The sequence below is a fragment of the Podarcis raffonei genome, chromosome 10 (genome assembly GCF_027172205.1).
Source record: "Podarcis raffonei isolate rPodRaf1 chromosome 10, rPodRaf1.pri, whole genome shotgun sequence".
In the NCBI taxonomy this organism is placed as follows: Eukaryota; Metazoa; Chordata; class Lepidosauria; order Squamata; family Lacertidae; genus Podarcis; species Podarcis raffonei.
The window spans coordinates 2,132,207-2,157,743 of NC_070611.1; the positions used below are offsets into that span (position 1 = coordinate 2,132,207).

At 43.5% G+C, this 25,537-nt stretch overlaps 2 protein-coding genes and 1 long non-coding RNA gene across 5 annotated transcripts in view; 1 reads left to right on the plus strand and 2 right to left on the minus strand.

Annotated features, from left to right (window-relative positions):
• Positions 1 to 596, plus strand: part of MCM10 (minichromosome maintenance 10 replication initiation factor) — a 29,670-nt gene extending 29,074 nt beyond the window's left edge. For all 3 annotated transcript variants that reach the window (XM_053405748.1, XM_053405749.1, XM_053405750.1), the window contains exon 20: positions 334 to 596. In XM_053405748.1, coding sequence (XP_053261723.1) covers positions 334 to 417 — 84 coding nt within the window. In that variant the 3' untranslated portion in view covers positions 418 to 596. The remainder of the gene's footprint in view (positions 1 to 333) is intronic.
• Positions 597 to 5,951: 5,355 nt separating this feature from the next.
• On the minus strand, positions 5,952 to 19,408 carry UCMA (upper zone of growth plate and cartilage matrix associated). Its single transcript, XM_053405758.1, has 5 exons — positions 18,140 to 19,408; positions 17,702 to 17,770; positions 17,451 to 17,546; positions 9,658 to 9,756; positions 5,952 to 6,074 (listed from the first exon to the last, which is right to left on the minus strand). Exons 1-5 carry the CDS (start codon positions 18,195 to 18,197, stop codon positions 5,977 to 5,979), a joined length of 420 nt encoding a protein of 139 aa, XP_053261733.1. The 5' UTR covers positions 18,198 to 19,408; the 3' UTR covers positions 5,952 to 5,976.
• Positions 19,409 to 24,424: 5,016 nt separating this feature from the next.
• LOC128422149 (uncharacterized) lies at positions 24,425 to 25,537 on the minus strand. Its single transcript, XR_008332437.1, has 2 exons — positions 25,432 to 25,537; positions 24,425 to 24,824 (listed from the first exon to the last, which is right to left on the minus strand). It is a non-coding gene; the product is annotated as an uncharacterized LOC128422149 (long non-coding RNA).

Sequence of the window (25,537 nt, forward strand, 5' to 3'; positions counted from 1 at the left end):
GGACCCTCCCAAAAATAGCCCCATACACTTCAGTAGGAGTGAGGGAAGAGCTGAGTAGTCCTCTCCACTGGGCCTAGGCTGGGAGCTGAGCTGAGGAACGGGAGAGGCGTTCCATCTTTGGAATTGTCCTCCTATACTAGTTGGTTTGTATCTATAATCCCCTGGGGTCTTCTCCTGTGTGAGCCTCACTGAAATGAATGAGGATTGCATAGCAGGTGAACTTTCTGGTGACCCTGTGTTTTGCTTCTTGATAATTTATTGAGAATTATTTATTGAGCTGGCTTTTATTCTACCATATTGGACACAACCTCATTGTACGTTTCTCCTTTCTAGGAGAAGAAAGGTCCCAAGATTGGTGCAGAAACTCTTTTACCAAGAGGGGAAGAACAACCGCGATTCCTCAGCAGTATAAAATAGCTATGAAAAGTTCTTTCTCTCCTTTACACTTGCCTTTTAAATTTGTCTCTCATGTCTGGTAAGGTGCAAGTAGCTCTGTGTTTCAGAATGACTGAGGAGTTCCTTCTGAAAGACACAGACTGCAGCAGCAACTCCACTTACCTGACAGTAAGCCCCATCCAATTCAGTGAGGTAGATGTCGCTAGAGACCCCCAACCATCTTTCCTTCATGAAGTCTGAATGATCCTTTGCTTTGGGCTGTCTTTGCTCAGTCTGTAATGTTGAATGGGTGAACCCGGTCATTCTTTAGGATTTGCTTGTCACTTGATGAGAGCTATTTTCCTAGACTGTGTGTTGTATGTTTTCCAAGCAATTAGAGGGTGCCTCTTTGAAACTGCAGTTTCTGCTAATGTAACTGTAGCCAAATTCAGCTGTATTATCTGACACTACTTCAGAAGTGCCACAAGAAATATTGACCAGACTAGGCCCATGTCTAGAGAGCGATATCAGCATTAAATAGTCCTTTTTATTTCTAGAACTTACACCAAACTGTGTGACTGTTTATATATTTGTAATATGCTCTCTACATTAATGTATTTCCCCAAATACCCACCTAGATTAATTTTCCTATTGAAGGGGAAAGTAGTTTGTGATTTTTAGTGAGGCAAGTTACCTTGTTTTTATTGCCTTTGCTTTTAAAACTTTTTTTATCTAGCTTAACATTTAAAAATTCTTCTAAATTTGGGTCTGGAATCTTTTATCAATAGTTTAGAGGATACAGGCTGTTTCAGACTGTGAACGGTCTGCTGCAAAAACATGATCTTCTGTGGAAGCAGTCAGAAAAACCTGTATTTCTTCTCTCCAAACGGCTATAAGGTTTCTTATTAAACACAGCAAGAAACAATGGAATCCCCAAAATTAGAACATACGGCTGTGTGAAATGGAGCTAAAACCTCATAAAACAAAGGACTTTTTTCTGAATGTATGCCACACTGGCTCTTCTGTCTTCCCCTGTGACATTATGTAGAGAGGGACTTTGAGATGTGGCTTAGAAACGTTCTTATCTATTCATCAGTTATCACTAGTTAATTTCCTTCCCTTTCAGTTGTGCCCATATGTACTGCGAATATCAAAAGTGTTTCCTTCAATCACTAGTGTATTTTGTTCTGTGAACCAGTGGCGTACAATTTCTTGGCATCTTATTGTTACTGGAATCTCTTGAAAACTGTAAATATCTTAACCACAGTGCTGTGATTGAAAATGTCACCAGGTTGTATTGGAGCCTGGTGTATATGCAGCATTGTAAAATGTACAAAGGGGGCCTAAACAGCCCAACATATATTGTTTACAATAAACACTCATAAAAATCTGTTGAGGTGCTTTGAGTTTCTTACTTCCCCTTCCTCTTTCTTTTGGAAGTTTTGAACGAGGCAAAATGACTTGCTTTGCCCTCAAGTACCATAATTATGAGGGACGCGGGTGGCGCCGTGGGTAAAAGCCTCAGCGCCTAGGACTTGCCCATCGAATCCCCGCAGCGGGGTGCGCTCCCGTCGCTCGGTCCCAGCGCCTGCCAACCTAGCAGTTCGAAAGCACCCCCGGGTGCAAGTAGATAAATAGGGACCGCTTACTAGCGGGAAGGTAAATGGTGTTCCGTGTGCTGCGCTGGCTCGCCAGATGCAGCTTGTCACACTGGCCACGTGACCCGGAAGTGTCTGCGGACAGCGCTGGCTCCCGGCCTCTATAGAGTGAGATGAGCGCACAACCCTAGAGTCTGTCAAGACTGGCCCGTTCGGGCAGGGGTACCTTTACCTTTACCTTTTACCATAATTATGGTGGCGCTGTGGTCTAAACCACTGAGCCTCTTGGGCTTGCCGATCAGAAGGTCGGCGGTTCAAATCCCCGCGATGGGGTGAGCTCCCGTTGCTCAGTCCCTGCTCCTGCCAACCTAGCAGTTCAAAAGCACGTCAGAGTGCAAGTAGATAAATAGGTACCACTCTGGCAGGAAGGTAAACAGCGTTTCCATTCTCTGGTTCACCAGAAGCGGCTTAGTCATGCTGGCCACATGACCTGGAAGCTGTACGCTGGCTCCTTTGGCCAGTAAAGCGAGATAAGCGCCGCAACCCCAGAGTCGGCCACGACTGGACCTAACGCTCAGGGTCCCTTTACCTTTATCATAATTGGCTGAAGACTGGGGTGGGGTTTTTTGTCTATGGCTGATAGTTTGACATTTAACTGCCCAAGAATTTAATAATATCCTTCTTAACAGGCTTAAAAAAATGCAGCAAGTCTTCAACAAAGGTGAAGAGGCGAAAGGAGGAATGGCCCTGGTTTTATGTTGTTTTATGGGCAATGTACATCAGCAAGTCATAATGCATTCACTGTTTAGAGGTGATACCACAGCTGAATGATTTCAGCTGAGAAGTTTCCCACTAGCATCATTTTATTGACTATGTCAGATCTCTTTTGGTGGAATCTCTGAGCAAATCTTCTGAAATCTGCAACACTGTCATTTGAAAGGGCTTTCTCCAAGATACAACATCATCTTACAGTGAGGAGGCATTAAAGCAACTGCTGGTTTGTGTCTAACCTCAGGAGGAGGAAAGAAGAAAGGCATTCCCTTTCATGCACACACCTAAGATACAGAGATGAAAAAGAGCCTCTTCCTATACTTTACAAACCCATTTTATAAAAACCTCCTGAATTAGCCCTGGGAGATGGCTGATTTTAAAATCGCTCTCCAGCCTGTCTAGTCATGCACTTTGCAGGATATTCAGCACTAGCCATTGATTCTGATTTTCTTCTTGTGTTTGCAATTGCCTGAGGGATGTTGCTGCAGAAGACACTGGGATTAAGAGGATTGTGAGTGGAGATCATGAAAAACAAGGTGCTGAGATGAATTGCAGGTGGAGATCCTCAAGCCTGGGGGAATTCTTCTAGTGAAGGAAGAGCAATGTGCCTGCTTTGGAGAGTAATATAAAGGCCTTTGAAGTTTCTGGCTTGGCATTTCTTTCAAACCATTAGGATAAACGTGACTGGACTTTGATGCAGTATGTTAAAAATGTGCTTTGTAAGGGGCTGTGTTGTTTTCTTGCTGGAAGAAGTAGCAGGCCAGGTACTAATTGAATTCCTAGGTAAGAAATGTTTGCTTATCCACTGGGTTATTTTCCAGACGCCAACTGCCAAGCTCCCATATGGAAAGCAAAGGTGAATCCTAACCCTTCCATTAACAAGTTTGTTTTTGTTTGGTGCTCCACAGTTGCCCTGGATTTGAGGATTTCTTTCTGTTGCTCTTGGAACACCTAGCAGTCTTAACTTTTCACACACTTGCTTTGTCTCATTAAGTGTTAAATAATAATAAAAAGTCTCTTGAAAATGTAGGTATGTGCATAGACAGCATCTAAAAGCACCTGTAGCAAAACACTGTGAAAACCATGCCAGATTTGATTACTAACTGAAGTTGGACCTTCGTGGTGCAGCTACTGAAGCATTCAAGCATTCATAATGGTGGACAAATGAAAATTCATAGGACACTTCTATATCCCAGTGAATAGTGCCTAATTCTGTGTGCTTGGCTGGCGCTGTTGTTGGTGAGTCATGTTGATGGGACGTTTGGCAGGAGACACTGCGAAATCACTCACGTTGGAGCCCACGCATGGATGTCGTCAGCAGTTCCACTACAGCAGTTTGCTTAATCAAAGGCTGCCTTCATAAATAAATGGAAATGCTGCTGTGTATGCTTGCTTGAAATGGTGCAGCCATCTTAAAGTCAGGTGCTTTTTTGGTTCTCATTTTTCAAAGAGCCCTGGCTGAAGACGGGGTGGGATAGCTGGGAGCAACTTTTGTTGGGGCCTGAGCAGGCTGTGCCCAGACCTAGGTAGGCATTTGTGTACTCTGCAATGCTCCCCAAAAGCCACAGAAGTTGATTGTTATTAGCTGTAGAAAGTCATTAAGCTGAGAGTTTTTTGTGTTTGATTTGGTATAAATGACATTTCCAGCCCTTAGAACAGCAAACACAGGCTTTCCCATGTGCCCTGCGAAAACTTCAAAGCTGCCCTGAGCTCATCTGGTGGGGTGTGGGACTGCAGGGACTTGCAAAGAAGGAGGACATAAATTATGCATCTGAAAACAAATCTATTTTGCATAACAGAAAGATAACTGCTTTTACATTTTTCTTTCTGCAGAACCATGATGCAGGTTAAAGAATGCACCTCCATCCAGAGAACCTCACTGCATATAGAAAATGAGGATGTCAGGGAGAAGGCTAGGCTAGAGTTTGTAGGAGAAGTAATAAAGGTAAAGGGACCCCTGAGGTTGTGGCACTCATCTTGCTTTAAAGGCCGAGGGAGCCGGCGTTTGTCCGCAGACAGTTTTTCCGGGTCATGTGGCCAGCATGACTAAGTGAAACCATGACTCTGGTGAAACCAGAGCAGCACACGGAAACGCTGTTTACCTTCCCGCCAGAGTGGTACCTATTTATCTACTTGCACTTTGACGTGCTTTCGAACTGCTAAGTGGGCAGGAGCTGGGACTGAACAACGGGTGCTCACCCTGTCGCAGGGATTTGAACCGCCGACCTTTTGATCGGAAACCCAAGCGGCACCCATGTCCTCTAGGAGAAGTGATAAGTCACTTTAAATACTTCATTTGAATCCTAAGTTAATCTTGCCCCCAGTAAGTCAAGTGCAAAACTAAAGATTCCTCACACCCTGAATCGTAAAATCTTTAACTGGCAGCAACCCTAGTGGTGTAGTTGGAGTGCTGGACCTGGGAAAATCCTGGGGAACCATGGAATTTAGCCTACCTGTGAAGATAAGATGGGGAGGAACCATGCAGGCCACCTTGAGGAAAGGCAGGAAATAAATGTAATAGTAAATATATAAACTAAGAAAAGTGATTGCAAGAGGCTAATATATTTTTAATAAACAAATACAATGTTCTTTGCTCCATATTCTAAAATCATTTGAAACAGATACAGCACAAGCTGGCATTGGGGGTTTTTTTCCAATGCCCCTATCAAAATACAGTGCTTATTTTATGCATTTGCTCTAATATAAAGTTTGGTCGACCTTTTTTGGCCCAAGACCACATGCAGCCTTGACCAGCCCAGGGCTGCAAGCAACAGTGCCCCCTCCACATTCCAGGCACACACTTGCAGGACACACACCCAAACCAGCACAAAGCAGATCAGCAAGGGAGGAGGGGTTAGCGTCAGGCTGGTGACTGAGGAGGTGGTTAGTCTTCCTGCCAGGGGGCTGGACTAAGCAGGGGTTTCGCTTCCCTTTGCTCCCTTGTTCAGATATGCACAGGTCTAAAAGATCCCGTTTTGCCCGCAGCGATTTGGCCTTTGCTCCAAGGACTGGAAGTGGCGGCGTACCGGCGCTTCATGATACAAAGCAAAGCAGCACCTATGAGCCAACTCAATACTAGCTGAAGCCCTGGTGAAACAGGTTCCATGGAGAGGGGATCAGTCATGTTTCCATGACTTCATCTATATTGCCTTGCTGGCAGTCCTGCCAATCGCACGCTCAGCAGGGGTTTCCCATTTTCATTGTTTTGTGTTCCCCGCTCTTCCTCTCTGCCCTAGACAATGTGCCGGTTATATAGGTACGGTGGGTAGAGACCATCATAATGGTACTGGCGCCATTGCTCAATCTGCTCTCGGCTTCTCTCATCCTGCTCTGTAGAGGGAAGAGAAGTAAAATTAAATCATTGGTGGTGAACATGACCCACGTTCTGGCTTGGTTTTGTTTGTTTGTTGCTTGTTCACCTCAGGGGGAAACTCCTTTTGTATATTCATAAAACCATCTACAAGAGAGGATCCATGACAATTCAATGGGGGGGTGTAGAGAGGGGAAGTTAGGAGTCGGTGGGGGGATGGAACAGTTGGGGATCCGTGAAAATTTCCGGCAGAGTGGAGGTCACAAAGCCTGCTGCTTCCCATGCTAATAGTGCCTCTTAGCAGACATTGTCTGGATTTTATCTAGGACCTTTTTATAGTAAATCCCCATACAGGGTCTACAAAGATGTAGTTTTTTTCCAACAGAGATAGACCTAATCTTTATTCTAACTGAAATGGAATTTCTGATCTCTAATATTTAGCACCCTTGCAGTACTCATCATGTAAAAAAATAACTCCTAATAGGTCCTAAGATATTTTGTAGGTCAATTAAAGTGTCATAGGTTCCGAATCTATTAATATTTGTGATTCTATAAATTAAATATCTAACATTTTCAGTATTTCTCTATGACTGGGTAGGGTTACAATAAAAGATTAAAAGTTATTTCTTACTCCTTACAGAAATATATTAATTAGAAAAGAAAAAAGATACAAAATATTGCCAGTGGTACGTTTTGTTTTGTTTTTTCTAAATGAAATCTTGCAGCTTTTTAACATACCGTATTTTTCGCCCCATAGGGTGCACCGGCCTATAGGGCGCACCTAGTTTTTTTGGGGGGGGGGAATAAAGGAAAAAAAAATATTTCCCCTCCAGGCACGGGGCTGGGGCGGGGGAAGCCCGAGCTTCCCCAGCCCCCAGAACAGGCTGCTATCTGCAAGCCTATCTGCAAGCGGAGAGCTTCCTGAAGCCTAGAGAGCGAGAGGGGTCCGTGCGCACCGACCCCTCTCGCTCTCCAGGCTTCAGCGAAAGCCTGCATTCGCCCCATAGGACACACACACATTTCCCCTTCATTTTTGGAGGGGAAAAAGTGCGTCCTATAGGGCGAAAAATACGGTACATTATTTGTAGGCCTTCAAACCAATGAGGCTCTTGATTATTTATGATTTCCTGGTCTTCCAATTTTGAGATTTTACATTATCTTTAACTATTGTATACCAAGTTAAAACTATCCTTTTCAATAAGGACAGCAGACATTACAATTTGATGTACGTGCTTTCATGTTCTAAGGTTTGCATATCCAATTCCTGCCCTACTGAACTAAGTGGAGCTTACATCTGAGGAGACAAGCATAGGAATGTGCCGTTTAAGTAGTAAAAACTGAGGGTAAGATGAATCTCCCCTTTTCCAGCTTCAGAATATCTAGAAATCTGGCAGTATCAGCGTATGTCAAGAGTATCCACCATTATAGGAAAAGGGCACCTCTGGAAAAATATCTGGATGTATTGACACACCAGGAAGACACACTGGATGCAAAGAGCAGCATTCAGTTGGGGCTGCACTTGGAATTCCAGAAAACAAAATTTGATGGAAAACTTCCTCCCATATTTGCATTCCCTGCCGAATGTGGAAATGGTAGGAAATGATGTGGTGGTCTGGTTAAAAGCAACATGATTTACTAGGTAGGAAAAAATATGTATAGGAAGAAGTACTTTCATTTGTGGCTGAGGAGCAAGCAAAGCACAAGGCAACAATTCAGACTGATTTTTTTACTCTCTCCAGGGTTTCTGAAGCCCCTCCGTGTTATGCCAGAACCCATGATGTAACTTGTATTTCTTGAGGAACTGTTACTACAGTAAATTAAATCAGAATCCAAAAAACCACACAGCCCTGCTTAGTTCTTTGCAATGAAGAAGGTTTGGACTAAGTTCCTCAACATGCTGCACAACATACTACCGTACTTTTGAAACGGAGGGAAGTTTCCAAAGCAGATAATGGGACCGGGGAGTTTAAAGGAAGTCAGCCAAAAATCATGCTTGGGAATGATATGTTGGACTTGTGTTAAAAAGAGTGAGTCGGCTGAATTTAATTCTCCCATTTTAATGAGAAGCTTAAGTGTATCTGGCTACTCAGCTTCATCCAAGTGGCAGTTGTCCACCCACCACCCTCTCAATCAACTTACTGCCCCCCCCAATTGAGAGCTAGTTATCTACTACCCCCTGGGCTCAGATAGGGCTTGCCTCCTTCAAAGAAGTGGGGATCCCCTCTCACAACAAAACTCCGGTCAAGAGGACTGTGGTTAAGCTGTGTCCTGTCCACATCCTCAAACCCATCTCAAAAGGTGGAACTAAATGGCGCGTTTTAGCTACACAGACATCTCTGGCTTGTTGAATACCTCGCCTTTTGGGGGTTTTGCTTTCCTACTAGGTTTCCTATGCATTTAAAAACAACTGTGAGGCCTTCAGTCAGTGCTGAGCACCAACCAAGATGGAACTGATAGCATGATTTTTATCATACCCTCCAACGTTTCTCAGATGAAAATAGGGACATTCTGTTCTACATCAGAACCACTGCCTGAGCATTTTCTCCTGGTCAAGTACAAAAGTTATTAGAGGAAACACACAAGACTGCAGTATTTTAAGCACAGAAATATTTGAACTTATGAAGTGCATTTAGGGAAGCCTGAGGGGGAAAAGGAAACCCCAAATCAATAAATACAACTAACTAGCAGTTGTACTGATGTAGAATAGAATGTCCTTATTTTCATCAGGGGAATGTTGGAGGGCTTGTGCTAGGCTGGGGCAGGGGGGGCAGGAAATGCAAAGCATTTTTTTATGGGGCCTGAAAAAGGGCTACATTCAGATGACAGTATTGGAAAATTCCATCCAAATACTTGTTTTGAAAGGGAATTAGATCAGAGCCGCCACACCTGCCTGGCTGACAAAGTGGCTACCAGCCTCTGCACAGGATCTGGGGACCCAACGGCTCTTGAGAAGCGTGTGCCATAGTTTAGAAAGTTCATTTCCATATTTAGTATACGTTTCCCAAACTGTTTCTGCCTCCCTCTGAATATGCTTTCAAGGTTTGTTTTTTTAAAAAAATATTCAATACATGATTGTCCTCTGCTGAACGACGCTCACAAAATCAGAACAATTGGCAACCTGAGACAAGAAGGAGTTTGTTGTGTGTGTCCTAGCGGTATTAAGTAACTCACATGTTAAGAACAATTCTCTTCAAAACTACAGATAGGATCTCATGAAATGGAGACTTTTGCAACATTATCCTGAAAGCAAAGAAAGTTCTCTTTCTTAACATCACTTGCATTTCACAAGAAACCTTCTGTCGTCACTGCAAGCCAGAATTCACAAGCTAAGGAAGACTCCATGAGGTTTTTATTTAGGGCACAGGTGGTTAAACTGCAGCCGTCCAGACTTGGCCAGAGGTTCATCACCTCTGCTTTAAAGGGTTCAGTAGCACTTCCCCAAACCTTGCTGTTCTTCATTGTCCCCCGCAGATTGCGAGGATATCAGCACATGCATTTTTCTGCATTGTGGAGTGTGGCGCTTGCAGTGATCAAGTGTGCACCCAAAGCATGGAAAACACATGACACCCCTTTTGCTTCTGTTGCTGAACCCTGTGGTCTTACCATCACGCTCTTCCTCAACAAAGTTCTCAAACTCGTTCCTCTGCTCCTCATAGTATTCCCTCCTTTGTTCGTCAGCAGCCAGCATCTGGCGGGTCTCGGCTGTATTGAAAGATGAGCAGAGTATTAGCCAGCAGGCCTGAAAAGGGACTGAGGGATGCTTTGCTCTTGTTGCACCGAGCCACTTCAATCTAAATGTCCTATAAATCTCCCTTGACTGTAAGCCTTCGAGTGCTTAACTATAGAGCAAGAATGGAAAGCCTCCAGCTCACATGCCACCTGCAAGTCTTGAAATGCTTTTCTATTTTAAAACAGAAAAATAACATTTATTAATGCTATCCAATTATTGGATTAACCCCAACTATTTAAGAGTTAATCCAGCTAAAAAGGAGTGCAAAAGCCCACCCCTTGAAGTAGCAAGAATTAACGTGTTTTTTAGACCAAATAGGCAAAAAGAATCCAAACTGGTGATGTTTTATAGCCTCAAAATTAGTCACCTTATTTTGCTTGCAGCAAGCAGCTAGTTTGCATTATTCACTTTCATCCTCATGAGGTTCTTGGTCTGCAAAATCTTCTGTACATTTGTGCTCTGTTATCAACATAATTTGCTCTGGGCTGTGGGGGGGGGGGGGGTAATCTGAGTGAGTTCAGGGTGTGAGTGGTTCCACTCTGAGCCAGGGACTTAGCACTGGGTGGCCTTTTGGTGCCTCTGATGGTGATTCTGTGAGTTTGGAATACCTGCACTTGAGGAAATCTACCCATCCCCTTCATCTCCCCAGCTGATCATTAACAGAAAGTGCAATTAACAACAGAAAGGTTCACTGCTGTTTGATATTCTAAGGTCTTTGTTTATTTGGCTGCCTGCTGCCCCACAGAAAATACCTCATGTGAGATAAGTAGCATCTCAGGGAGAAAAGTTGAGCCTAACCTTCTCCCCGAGTCCCTGATAATGCTGGGTGCTGTTGTGCTTTTAAGTAAACAGGGTGGGGAGTAATAAACACGCAAACCCACAACTGTATTCTGCAGTAGTGCAGTCCAGAAAAAGCTTTACCCCTGGATTCTGTAGATTGCATAAGATGCCCAACGGAGAGACTCACCTCTGCTCTGAGTGAGGTTCTCAGAAGAGGGAATGGAAACTTTCCTCTCTTGCTAGCCTGCACTATCTTGTAGGAAGATCCTACTAGATGAGGATTTCTGGCCTGTCCAAGGCACTGCACCCAGCTGCACCACTCAGCTGCTCTTAATCAAGGAGCATCGCTCTGTGAAGTCAAAAGTATTCAAAAGGAGAACGAACACTGTTTCAGGGATCCTGTGTAAGACGGTTGGATGGCGCCTGGTTTGCCTCCTTCCAGCAACTCCTGCAGCCCAGCTGGTGCCAGAAGACTTGCTCTGTTTTCCTTTGGACCCCACCAGAGAGGCTGAAAGGGGGGGTTTGTCGACTGGGCAGCCCAGGACCTCCATACACACAGCCCAAGCTTGCACCCCAGAAAGGTCACTTGGGTGTTGCAAATGCAGCAAAAAGAATGTGGGAGGCAGCAGGTACAAGTCATCTGCCTCTGCAGCCACAGAGGGTGCTGTAATTCTCCAGCAGTTTGGTTTTGGCCCTGGAGGCACACTCCATTAACTCTTGATGGGTGCCAAGAAGCAAGGATCCTGTGTATTTTTTGTTGTTCAGTTTAAGTATTATGGGTTGTTGAGTTGAGGATAGCAAGCAGTGGTGGAGGGATGCCAGTAATGGAATTCTGACTTTGGAAAGACATGCGACACATTGGATCAACCACGTTTGGCTTTTGTTTCCTGCATTTTAAGTGCTCCATCAATGTGATTCACAAGGAAAGAGATAGTATTGTCTTTATTATTGTCTCAGTCAAGTTCTATGTTGAGAGGGGTCATGTTTGGTGGTCACTTCCAGCTGTTAAATGTCCTGGGAGTGGTGAGAAAGTGAAATGCAGGAGGGGCCGTCCGGCCTGCGTGTGTCTCAGAGTGGGTGCCAACTCTATCCTTTGTGTGCAAGTCTGGCTGCTTGCCCCAAACGCTCCACGCATGTTTTTGCCTGCTAGCCCTGGGAAAGTGCTGCACACAACTCCCTTTGTGTTATTAAGCTAATGACAAAAACTGCAGGAGTCAGGGATGCAAAATGCTGCCTGCCCAGGGGTGACAAAAGAGTCTGAGCCAGCCCTGGTTGCTAGAAGAGTTTTCTTGTGTGTGTGTTTCTTTGTGGCTGATTAGCTGCTCTCCCTGCGGCGCGCGCAGTTCGATCCATCTTTTAGATTTAGGGAAGCTAGTCTCAAACATTTGTTGGGGGAGGCCTAGGGTTTTTTTGGGGGGGAGTTATTTGCCTGTCTTCACACTTTTTATGATGGAGGACCGCTGTAGCCACCCCCAACGACACGTTCTCAAGATGGAGGGGGAGGGAACAGCTGCAGTCACCTGCGGTTCCTGCGCAATGTTCGCAATCTTACCAAAGGTTGCAGGCAGCTTTACCTGCAGCAATTGCATGTTGATTGCCCTCTTAAAAGGCAAAGTCCAGCAACTGGAGGAACGTGTAGCTACGCTCCAAAAAATTAGAGAGTTGGAGCTCTTCTTGGAAGTAACAGAGCACACTGTCTCCACCAAGGAGGAGACAGGGGACTCCCCTGAGAAGGAGGCTAGTTCACCAACACAGGAGCCAGATATATGGAGAAACGTGACTCAAAGAAGTAGGAGGCCCAGGGTTCGCTCTGATTGTTTAGAAATACACAATCGCTTTGAGGTCCTCTCCCCTAGCATGGAAGACGAAGAGCAAACTCCATTTGAGGATCTCTCCCTCATTACAGTCGATCAGGTATATGAAGACGAGCAGCAAAGTCAGTCCTCAGGGAATGTGCAGGCGACCTTGGAACGAACAGCTCACGGAAGAACCCCGATCAAACCTAAGAGGAGGCGTGTAGTGGTGATAGGGGATTCCCTACTGAGGGGAACAGAAGCAGTGATCTGTGGGCCTGACAAGATGTCTCGGGAAGTGTGCTGTCTCCCCGGGGCTAAGATTCAAGATGTAACTGAACGACTGCAAGGAATCATAAAACCCACTGACAAATACCCCTTCCTCTTGGTTCATGTGCGAACCAATGACACTGCAAGCAATAGCCTCCAGAAGATCAAAAGAGACTACGAGGCTCTGGGCAGGAAATTGAAGCAATTAAATGCACAAATTGTCATCTCATCTGTCCTCCCAGTTGAACGACGTGGCCCAGGGAGAGAGCGAAAAATAGTTGAAGTGAACAGCTGGCTTCGCAAATGGTGTAAACAGGAACGGTTTGGATTCTTAGATCACAGACTGCAGTTTCTTGAAGATGGACTTCTGGCAAGCGATGGGCTGCACCTCACAACGGTTGGGAGGAATGTTTTTGCCAAAAATCTCAGAAACCTCATCAGGAGGGCTTTAAACTGACTAATGTGGGGGAGGGAGACAGTGCTCCTGAAGGTAGGAGTCTATCAATTGATGAAGATGATCATCTAAATGTCATAGACCAAATGGAGCAAACAGCACGCAGACCTAGTGGTGGGAGGAAAAAATCCTTAAATAAGAGACACAGGGGAATGATTAATGGACTTCAATGTCTGTACACTAATGCGCAAAGCATGGGAAATAAACAAGATGAGCTTGAGCTCTTGGTACAACAAACTAAATATGACATAATAGGCATCACTGAAACCTGGTGGGATAAGTCCCACGATTGGAATGTAATAACGGAGGGATACAATCTATTTCAGAGAAACAGACCAGACAAGAAAGGAGGAGGAGTGGCGTTATATGACAGGGATGTGTATACCTGTGAAGAGATCCAAGATTTAGAACCTCAAAGCCAAAGTGAGAGGATTTGGGTCAAAATTAAGGGAGAGAAGAATAACAGAGACCTCATTGTGGGAGTTTACTATAGATCCCCAAGCCAAACGGAGGACATAGATGATGCCTTCCTGGAACAGATGGCCAAGCATGCAAAAGGAAGGGAGATAGTAGTAATGGGGGACTTCAATTACCCGGATATTTGTTGGATGTCAAACTCAGCCAAGAGCATAAGGTCAAACAGATTCCTCACTGGCCTTGCAGACAACTTCATTGTCCAGAAAGTGGGAGAAGCAACAAGAGGAACAGCCATTTTAGATCTGGTCCTAACCAATGTTGATGACCTGGTTAGTGGGGTAGAAGTGGAAGGATCATTAGGCACGAGTGATCACGCTCTTCTGAAGTTTACTATACAGCGGAAAGGAGCAGCCAAGCATACTAGGACTCAATTTCTTGACTTTAAGAAAGCCGACTTCATAAAACTTAGGGAAGTGCTGGGTGAGATCCCATGGTGAGTAATACTAAAAGGAAAGGGAGTTCAATGAGACGGAAACATGGAAGGTGCCTAAAGAAGCCAGGGTGGCTATCTAAAGAACTTTTAACTGAGTTAAGATTTAAAAAGGATGTGTACAAAAAATGGAAAAGGGGGGAAACCACCAAAGAGGAATTCAAACAAATAGCCAGCACGTGTAGACACAAAGTCAGAAAAGCTAAAGCACAGAATGAACTCAGGCTTGCTAGAGAGGTTAAAAGCAACAAAAAAGGCTTTTATGGGTATGTTCATAGCAAAAGGAAGAACAAAGAAACAGTGGGGTCACTCAGAGGAGAAGATGGTGAAATGCAAACAGGGGACACAGAAAGGGCTGAACTCCTCAATGCCTTCTTTGCCTCAGTCTTCTCCGATAAAGAAAACAATGCCCGACCTGAAGAATTTGGAGCAAATGATTCAGCAGAGGAAACACAGCCCAGAATAACTAAGGAGATAGTATAAGAATACTTGGCTAGTTTAGATGTATTCAAGTCTCCAGGGCCAGATGAACTGCATCCAAGAGTATTAAAAGAACTGGCAGATGTGGTCTCAGAACCACTGGCAGTCATCTTTGAGAATTCCTGGAGAACAGGCGAAGTCCCGGCAGACTGGAGGAGGGCAAATGTTGTCCCTATTTTCAAAAAGGGGAAAAGAGAGGACCCAAATAATTACCGCCCAGTCAGTCTGACATCAATACCAGAGAAGATTCTGGAGCAGATCATTAAGCAAACAGTCTGTGAGCACCTAGAAAGGAATGCTGTGATCACCAATAGTCAGCATGGATTTCTGAAAAATAAGTCATGTCAGACTAACCTGATCTCGTTTTTTGACAGAATTACAAGCCTGGTAGATGAAGGGAACGCAGTGGATGTAGCCTACCTTGATTTCAGCAAGGCATTTGACAAGGTGCCCCATGATATTCTTGTAAAGAAGCTGGTAAAATGCGGTCTTGACTATGCTACCACTCAGTGGATTTGTAACTGGCTGACTGACCGAACCCAAAGGGTGCTCATCAATGGTTCCTCTTCATCCTGGAGAAGAGTGACTAGTGGGGTGCCACAGGGTTCTGTCTTGGGCCCGGTCTTATTCAACATCTTTATCAACGACTTGGATGATGGACTCAAGGGCATCCTGATCAAATTTGCAGATGACACCAAACTGGGAGGGGTGGCTAACACCCCAGAGGACAGGATCACACTTCAAAACGACCTTGACAGATTGGAGAACGGGGCAAAACAAACAAGATGAATTTTAACAGGGAGAAATGTAAAGTATTGCACTTGGGCAAAAAAAATGAGAGGCACAAATACAAGATGGGTGGCACCTGGCTTGAGAGCAGTACATGTGAAAAGGATCTAGGAGTCTTGGTTGACCACAAACTTGACATGAGCCAACAGTGTGACGCGGCAGCTAAAAAAGCCAATGCAATTCTGGGCTGCATCAATAGGAGTATAGCATCTAGATCAAGGGAAGTAATAGTGCCACTGTATTCTGCTCTGGTCAGACCTCACCTGGAGTACTGTGTCCAGTTCTGGGCACCACAGTTCAAGAAGGACACTGACAAACTGGAACGTGTCCAGAGGAGGGCAACCAAAATGGTCAAAGGCCTTATGAGGAACGGCTAAGGGAGCTGGGCATGTTTAGCCTGGAGAAGAGGAGGCTAAGGGGTGATATGATAGCCATGTTCAAATATATAAAAGGATGTCACATAGAGGAGGGAGAAAGGTTGTTTTCTGCTGCTCCAGAGAAGCGGACACGGAGCAATGGATCCAAACTACAAGAAAGAAGATTCCACCTAAACATTAGGAAGAACTTCCTGACAGTAAGAGCTGTTTGACAGTGGAATTTGCTGCCAAGGAGTGTGGTGGAGTCTCCTTCTTTGGAGGTCTTTAAGCAGAGGCTTGGCAACCATATGTCAGGAGTGCTCTGATGGTGTTTCCTGCTTGGCAGGGGGTTGGACTCGATGGCCCTTGTGGTCTCTTCCAACTCTATGATTCTATGATTCTATAAGGCAAGATCAATTGCTGACAGTACTGCTTCCAGTGTACACTACAGATAAAAAATTATATTACTATTTAAATAATTACTTTAAATGAAGTCAGGTGTGCATTTCTATGAATGCTGTTTAGGGTTCTACCAAGGAGGGCTGGAACTGGTCTTGCAGGCCTGCCCACCCCAGAGTTTCCGGTGTGCTTGCAGCTGTGTTACCATTTAATTTGCATAGTCCACATGACTATCAAACAGCACCAATCTCAGTGCTTTCCCCCCTCTGTAAAATCAGGTTTTCCCAAAACAGAGATAATCTAGTAAATTGGGGTGAACTGGGCTCCAAACCACTCCACTCATGTTTGCAGATGTTTGTTCTGTATTCCTGAGTGGGTAGATCAATCATCATTTCCTGTCACTCCCCTTTCCACACCCACTACTTCTGAATGTGCATGTAACTATTTCCTGCACACTCCTGAATGATGGAGTCTAGTTATAGACATATTGGTTCTGCACATTTTTGCAGAACCAGGAAAATGCACAAGAAAATTTTCAATTGCCTGGTGCCTGGCTGCATGCTTTTGCATACGACTTGGGTCAGATTTTTTCTTAAGAATGCAAGGGGCACGCAAAGCTGTCTTTGCACACCCTGTCAGTACTCAACTGGCGTAATAGATTAGAAGGCAACAGATTAAAAGGCAGGGACAAACACAAAAAGGCCAAAGTTGCTCCCCATATACAAATACAAATTCAAATACTTTTATCTGTGGACTACTCTGGTCTAATTCCAATGAGGGCAAAGAGGATTAACAGCTAAATAACGTCTGAACGTGGCCAAGCCTGTGCTTGTTCAGCTTCTTCCCTAAACTGCAGAAGGAGACAGAGCAGGTCTCTGCATTGCACTCAGGTACCTTGAGTTCACCAGCATGCCCTGCACCTCCCGCTCTGTCCTCCTAATCACTCCCTGGACCACCATGTGGTTTAAACTAATTAAGAAACATCTCATACTTTCAAATACATTTCAGTTTCCAAAGCAACAACTTAGCTAATTTAGAAATGCAGCCAATAAATATGCGTATTAAGAAATTAAATGAAAACCCCAGCTACAAAGAGTTTTTCAAGTACTGACTTACACAAGCAAACTTTCTTATTTTTTCTTCCTGCTGCCTTCTACTATCACTCCTCCCCACCCATGTGCCAGTCTTTGACATCCCACTGCCTATTACTCTAGAGTAGTCGTATTCAATCAGATAAATGGATAGTGGCGACCACTGCATACATGTGTCTTTCAATATGAAAATCAGAAGAGTAAGGAGCCTGTTCTAATCTTCACTGATCAGTTAATAAATATTTCACAGCGTGGCAGACAATTTAGGAATGTGCCCAAAAAACAAGAGATTAAAGGAACATTAAATAAATCACAGCTTTCCGTAAACAGCTTCCAAACAGTCTCACCATTGAGCTCGTCTCTGGTCTTGGTAGATCTTTTGCCTCTTTTCTTGAAAAAGTTAGAGGCATCTGATTCCTTCATGAAGACTCTCTTTTTAACACCTGGAAGTAGAAAAATAAGGGAGCCTGACCACTGGTGAGAAATGGGTGGGGGTTATTTATTTTCAAAAATGTTTAAAGTAAATATGTGTCTTGTTTATATTGTCTTATCCCTTTCCAAAGCCAGTTAATTAATAAAATTGAATATCCCCACTTACTTTCCTTGCTGAGTTCCCCAGCTGCTGCTTTCTTGGACTCCACAGCCACGGCACCACCTTCTTCAAGAACTAGAGAAGGTGAAGTATAAACCCAGTTTTGGATTTAGTGAGAGTAAGTACAGAATCTTGGAGAAAATCACAGGTGATTTTTTAAAACTGTTACCTGCTATATTATAACATGGCAAAGATAATTGTTCTTCTTAACATGCCTTGGATAGCAAATGCACTAAGGTCTAGTCTATATCCTGGACATAGCTTAAAAGCAGTATTGCTGGTGTAGTAGCTAGAAACTGAATATCTTTTAGCATTTGGTGATTTGATGGGAAAACTACAGTCTCTCTCATCCCATTAAACTGACAAATGCTGCCATTTGTTGCCCTATTATTCCTTGCTGAAATTCAGCCTTTCCTTGTAGTTATTATTGCAAATCATACATACCAATCAGAAGCACTAAAGCCATGAGGCAGGAACAAAAAAGCACTTGCTTCCACTTCATCTCTGCCGTGTTCCAGCCAGCACAGTAATGAATGTCACAGCGACTTTTGCACACAGAAAAAAGAATAAAAAGAGTCCTGTTCTCTTTCTAGGAAATGAAGCAGAAAGTGATGCTCTTCCCTGAGGGTGGGGGGGAGAGAGGAGGAACCCTGGATGGCACTTGACTTGGGAGCTCCCGCCTTGGCTGCAGAGGCAGGTTCAAGGGAGCATGGAAAACTCAGCATAGGAACAAGTGTGTAGCAAACATGCTGGCTCTGAGACACACACCCAGCGGGGAATGAGTTGTGAACAGCGAGGCAAAGTGGGGAGACTCATGGAAACCAGACATATTATTTGCAAAAATGGTGACAGGGAAGTACAGATGTAAGCAAGAAACAGTCTGACTGCTGAAGGGCACCTGGGTGGCGAGGGTAGTAGCAGCTGCAACTTTAGGGTGGTGGCAGAGCTAATATATGTGCCTGATTGCATCTAGTTTTCAGTTGCAACTGAATTCACTATGTGAGGAACCTTGTGCATCAGACCAAAGGACCACCAAATCCAGTACTCTGCTTCCAACTGTTTCCAGTAGTGACCAGCAGGGCATAAAGGTAACATCTTTCCCTCTCCTTCACCCCATCACATCTCTGAACTTGTGCCTAAGGCAAAAGGTAGGTACTAGGCACAGTTGCTGAAAAAAACACATCTGGTGAATGGAAAAGTAAGTTATTGAGTTTCATGAGCTCACTATTTTCAGGAAGAAGGTGGACAGGATAGAGCCTTACCACAATTTAGTACAATCAGGATGCACTTTCTTGGAGGAGGCAAACAACAGAGGCTGGGTGTAAATGTCTGTCCCATATGGACAATGCTGATGATGCTTTGCTAATGATTCTTTATGAAGACCTGATTCCTTTTTTGATGGAGTAATGTAGATGGTGCTGGAGGAGACTCTTGAGAGTCCCATGGACTGCAAGAAGATCAAACCTATCCATTCTTAAGGAAATCAGCTCTGAGTGCTCACTGGAAGGACAGATTCTGAAGCTTAGGCTCCAGTACTTTGGCCACCTCATGAGAAGAGAAGACTCCCTGGAAAAGACCCTGATGTTGGGAAAGATGGAGGGGACGACAGAGGACGAGATGGCTGGACAGTGTTCTCAAAGCTACTAATATGAGTTTGACCAAACTGCAAGAGGCAGTGGAAGACAGGAGTGCCTGGTGTGCTCTGGTCCATGGGGTCACGAAGACTTGGAAACGACTAAATGACTAAATAACAACAACAAAATCACATTGTGATGTTAGTGCACTCTACCAATGCCATTTATTGAATGTTTCTTATTAAAATCTCCTCAACAGCTGACTTACTGGTATCCAGGCTCTTTGAATCAGGGCTGCCAACTTGAATAAATGATTTGGGTGGCAGGTATGCCCTGCCTCACATAATTAATCCCATGACACAGCACACACACACCATTTGAATGGCAATGCCCATCAACCCTGGGGGACCCCTCAAATATTTTTTGGGGGGGGCAAAGGGACCTTGACCCCTAGGAATTGGCTCCTATGCTTTAAATACCAGAAAGCCCACATGATGGGCTGCATTTATAGCTAACAGTTTCTTTGTCAAAAATGAATGTTGAGCTAACAGTTAAGTATCTTAACAGGAACAAGTGAGGTTGATGATGTTTCACTTGGACTAGAGAAACTTGTGTCCACTTGGACACTTTGCTCTCAGACAACTTGAGGGGGAAGACCTAAGCTCCATTTTCGGTGCCCTGAAAACAAAGCAGCAAATATTTGTTCAAACCCCATCTGTGGTGGTGAGAGTAAAATATGACAGAGAGTAAAAGATGAGAGTAAAAGATGATAGACTGACAGACAGATGATGATAGATAGATAGATGATAGATAGATAGATAGATAGATGATAGATAGATAGATAGATAGATGATAGATATAGATAGATAGATAGATGATAGATAGATAGATAGATAGATAGATAGATAGATAGATAGATGATAGATAGATATAGATGATAGATAGATATAGATGATAGACAGATAGATATTCCCTCCATGCAAGCTGTGGAATGAGCAACATTAAGCAATGAAATAAGCTAAACAATCAATGATAAAGTAGCAGAGAAGCCAAACTGGGGAGGGGGGGGAGAGAGACAGAGAGACAGAGAGAGATCTAAGGAAATAAAAAATATCTTCACCTGGTGCGAAAAATACATCCAACAGTGTTCCATGCAGGTCCCCTGGGGGAGCATTCAATAACTGGGACACATAACAAAAAAGAATGCTGGATTTGATGAGGCTTTTAATCCATAAAGTAATTCCAGTGAAGATGAGAGTCTAATTCAGTGTCATCCATCCAAGTTTACTGTTTTAACAGAAGGCAGAAATGACTGGCAGAATCCGTGACCAGGGAGAAGAGTCGGCGGAAGAAGATTGGAAGAAATTCAAGGACTATTTACAGAAATATTGTAAAATTAATGAATGTTGAATGATGTTGGATAGAAATTAATGGGTTCCTAGCTGTAATGCGATATGGGGGAAAAAAATAGGGTATAGAAATAGGTTAAAATTATGGATAAGGATTTGCTGAACTAACAATTTGAACTGGAATACAAGAAGGGGAGGTATGAGGAGGTCAGGGAAATATGTTACTGAAAATAAGTATTGTGAACTTTATGTGTTTTTAAACTTTTTTGCTTTTTTCTTTCTGATTTTTCTTTTTATTGTATTAAATTTGAAAATCTTAATAAAAATCTTTAAAAAACAACAACAAGTTTACTGTTTTAACAGAAAATAACCAAAAACTAGGGGAAAGAGATTGGAGAAGGACTAGAACAGAAAGGCAGTCTAAAAGAGAAGATGTATCTGAATGCTGCAGAACTGAGGTGTAAACATTCATGTTCAAAGCTACCACTTCAGTCCTGAAATGCTGCACTGGCAGCACCCAAGTTATGGAATGTACAGAAGTGCTTGAAAGTAAACACTGAGTTTGTTCTCCTGGCAGAGCAGCCTGTGAATCGGATGAATGGGGGTTTATGCCCTGAATATGTCTTTGCCACTTCTGATGCTTCTACCACAAACAGCACATGATGTTCCTTCATGTACCACACAGGATAACATCAAGCTACTGAATGTGTAAGTGTCTAAGGATATTTTCCCCACACGGAACAAAAATTGACACACCTTCACAGCATTGTTGAGTTGGAAGGGACTCTGAGGATCATCTAGTCATTAACCTTATTCCTCCTCTACTTGAGTGGCTCTTGGAACTATGTTGACTGTGTGGATCAGGATGGTTTTGCTTTCCTCGGAACAAATAAGGAAGCTATTCATCATGTTTTCATACCATATGGCCACTAAGTGGAAGAGCATTTGAGAGGCTTCTGATTAAAGCTGAAGTTGTCTTAGCGGCTGTGTTGCAACAACACACTGTACTCATGCATGAGGGAGAACCACACACCGCACCAAGGTTTTCATTGCAGCTGCTTGTCCCACTTGAAGAGGAAAGCAACTCTTCATTTTAAGCTTTAATTTAAAATGCTAAACAGCATTGCTTTCTCACCCTGTGATGGGGATTTCAAAGGCTCTTCTGCCTCCTCAGTATTTTTCTCTGTTATTTTTGTTGTGGTCTGTTGTGTCATCTTAAAGTGCACATGGGTCCCCTGGTGATTCCCAAACCAGAGTTTACAGAGTTTATGCTGTAATGTGTGTCATCTTCCAAATTATTCTACACTTACAAACCTATGAAGAATTGGGAGAACACAAGTGACCAAGCATCCAATGCTATGTATCTTACTTTAACAGGAGCTACACCGGTCTTCGGATGCGGGTGGCACTGTGGGTAAAAGCCTCAGCGCCTAGGGCTTGCTGATCGAAAGGTCGGCGGTTCGAATCCCCGCGGCGGGGTGCGCTCCTGTTGCTCGGTCCCAGCGCCTGCCAACCTAGCAGTTCGAAAGCACCCCCAGGTGCAAGTAGATAAATAGGGACCGCTTACTGGCGGGAAGGTAAACGGCGTTTCCGTGTGCTGCGCTGGCTCGCCAGATGCAGCTTTGTCACGCTGGCCACGTGACCCGGAAGTGTCTCCGGACAGTGCTGGCCCCTGGCCTCTTAAGTGAGATGGGCGCACAACCCCAGAGTCTGTCAAGACTGGCCCGTACGGGCAGGGGTACCTTTACCTTTACCTTACACCGGTCTTCAGTGAAGGATTCTGAAATAAGATTTTATAGACACAATGGCAGGACACAATGGAAGAATGCTTTTGCAACCTAAGGATGTTATTTTTCTCATGATCTTAGCCAAAGTTCATATATTAATTATTCCCTCACATGGAGCAGCTCCATTGCTTCAGCCACATGGCAAGAGGAAATGAAGCATCAACCAGCAGACCATTCAGTTAGGACTTATTATTTTTATCATCATTAGTAGTAGTATACCGCCCTTCATCTGTAGATCTTATGGTGTTTATTTACTTGGTTGTGCAATTAAACTTGATGGCCTCATTATTTGTTCTAGTCTTTGAACTCATAGTAATTTAAATTGGAACAAATAAGGAAGTTACTGGGATTCTTATTGGTAAAACAGGATATGAAGATCTGTCTGTTTGTTGATAATGTGACACTTGCATAAACCCACCTGAAAAAATCATTTTCAATACTTTTTCAAATTTTCTCTCTTAATTCAGCTTAATTTCCAGTTACAAGACAAGACAAAAACCATTTTGAATGGATGTTAATATAGAAAAACCTGTGGTAAATAGTATTTTTAAAGAATACTCTGCCTCAAATAATCTTTAGGCTGTAATTTTGTACCATCTTACCTGAAAAGGAGCCCTACTGAATCCAGTGGAGCTTACTTCTGAGTGAACGTGTATAGAATTGCACTGTAAACCAACTCAATAACTTGGGATTCAGCTCCATAATAATTTAGATCTCATAGTACAGGGAGGGTAATAATCCAAATTTATTATTTGGGAGCAGCTGGTAATTTTAGGAAAGCTGAATCACTGGGCAAATTTGCCCTTTTCCTGGCTAAGTAAAATTGGCATGCTCAAGATGAAGTTGTTCATTCTCTTAACTTTGCCACTAAAACATGACAGAGGTATATTGGACACATGGAAGGAAACTGTTCCATATAAATTTTTAAACACGTTTTTCTGCCATAAGAAACCACTAAGGCTCAGACATCAGTCTCAGCACCCAAAGGATTAATCATAAAACTCTGGAGGTGGCAGGGGCACGGATACACAAGCAAGCCTTGCCCCAGCTATGCTGGCTTCTCCTCATGGTGGCTTTAGCATGCCTGTCTGGTGAGGATTCCTCAGGACATTCTGCTGAAGGCCCTCGGAAGCTTTGCCTCCCTGGAGAGCCCTGTCTTGCCAAGGCTCCTCATTGCGGAGAGGTCTGAAGAGCAGCCTGAGCAGCCAGGGGCTGTTCTAGAATTGATTTCTAGTGGGGATTGGAACTGGAGTATAGCAATTCCTCAAAAATATTACATCCTCTTAATTTCAATTGAAATTCTTATGTAGATGGTACCTTACATGGACTCTGTTGTTATGGAGGGTCTGGGAGCAGGACACTCTTTGGAACAGATATTTAATTGCGTGTTCTTCAATAATATATATTTTCACATACAATTTCAAATGACACAGTTCATAATGCTGGTTTTCTCTTTTTGCATGATAGTAATTACATTCTTGTTTGGTCATTTCTCTTTCTTAATAATCTATGTAAATTGAACTTCTTTTTAATTTCACCGCAGTTTCCAAATGAGATTACATCCACCAGTCATTTCTTACAAAAGCTTACAAAGCTGACTGCAATAGGCTCTTGACAGTCAAGTACAACGCTTTTAGGCCGAGTTTTATAAGGCTGAGTACCAAAGCACAGAATCATAGAATTGTAGAATTGGAAGGAACCTCAAGGGTCATCTAGTCCAGCCCCTGCAAGGCAGGAATCTCAACTAGATCATACATGAGAGATGGCCATCCCACCTCTGCTTAAAAACCTCTGTGGAAGGAGCGTCCACCACCTCCCAAGGGGCTTCATTCCGCTGCAGAGCCTGAGTATGTCATTGGTGCATTCCATTGGTGCAGAAGCCTGTTTTCTTGACTGGTTCAATATGCTGCTGGAGGCTGAGCCAAGCTCTGTTCAGAGGAGAACATGAGAGGAGACCACACAAGATGGCCTTCTGGCCATGGGGGGGGGGGGCTTTTCTACACTGCTCCCAACTCTGCCACAGCCTTTTGAGATGGGGCAATCGGAAATGGAGAGCCCTTTCCTGATTAGTCAGAAGTCCACCAGCATACGTGAAGTTCCTATTTAGTTATTTTTGCCCCAAAGTATATTCCTTTAACTTACAAGGAACTGCATTTGCCATTTTGTTCATTTATTCACCCAGTTTGGAGAAAATAATGCTACGCTACTAAGAATACAGGATATGGCTTGAACATTCTGAATCACTGCATAAAGGCAGCTGTTTCAGTGCCTTGTTGAATCATACAGCTGTCTACCATTCAATACTGGATATAGATCATGAAGTGCATCAATTAAAATAGTTAAAACTGTTCTTGAACTTAAGAATATTGTTTACTCAGAACAGTAGGCCTGTCCAAGGAGGTGTGCCTAGAATTCTCACCTATGCTAGAAAAATGCAACCTGTGCTGCTGATAGAAATAGTACGACTCATGCAACACGTTGGTGACTAATATACACACAATAATTAATAAAATGATTATACATTCTTTATCAATCTTCTGAGAAAAATACAAAACCTTGTACAAAGCCACAGAGACTTGCAAACTACCCAACCTAAGATGAACTTAATGTCTGATTTCAATGGATTTTTCAGGTGCTTAACTCAGTCTTTAGGTAAGTTCATTAAGATACCAACAAAAGGTAAGTTTGGTGTTGTTCACAATACGGAGAGATGCTACTGGAGTTGGAGATGGAAGTTAATGAAGTAGTAGACGACAGGGTGCCGGCGTTTTGCACCTGTTTCGCCCTGGCAGTCCAAGTGATCAAGAGGCCGTTGTTCGCCCCCGATGGGGCCCTTTTTCTGGGGCTTGCAGGTAGCACACGCCCAAGGTAGTTTTCCGGGCTTCTTCAGTGGTCTAATCTCAAAGCCTTGATATGTATATTGATATTCAATTTCATAGAGAATACTATTTCTTGGCTTAAGCTTAAGAGACTACTACTACTACTACTACTACTACTACTACTACTACTACTACTAGAATTCTCACTTAAGCATCATTATCAAATATAAACATACCTCAGAACTGTTTTACTGCATAGTAATTGAAAAATATTCAGTGCAAGAAAAATTCTGAACACATCCAACCAAAGGAT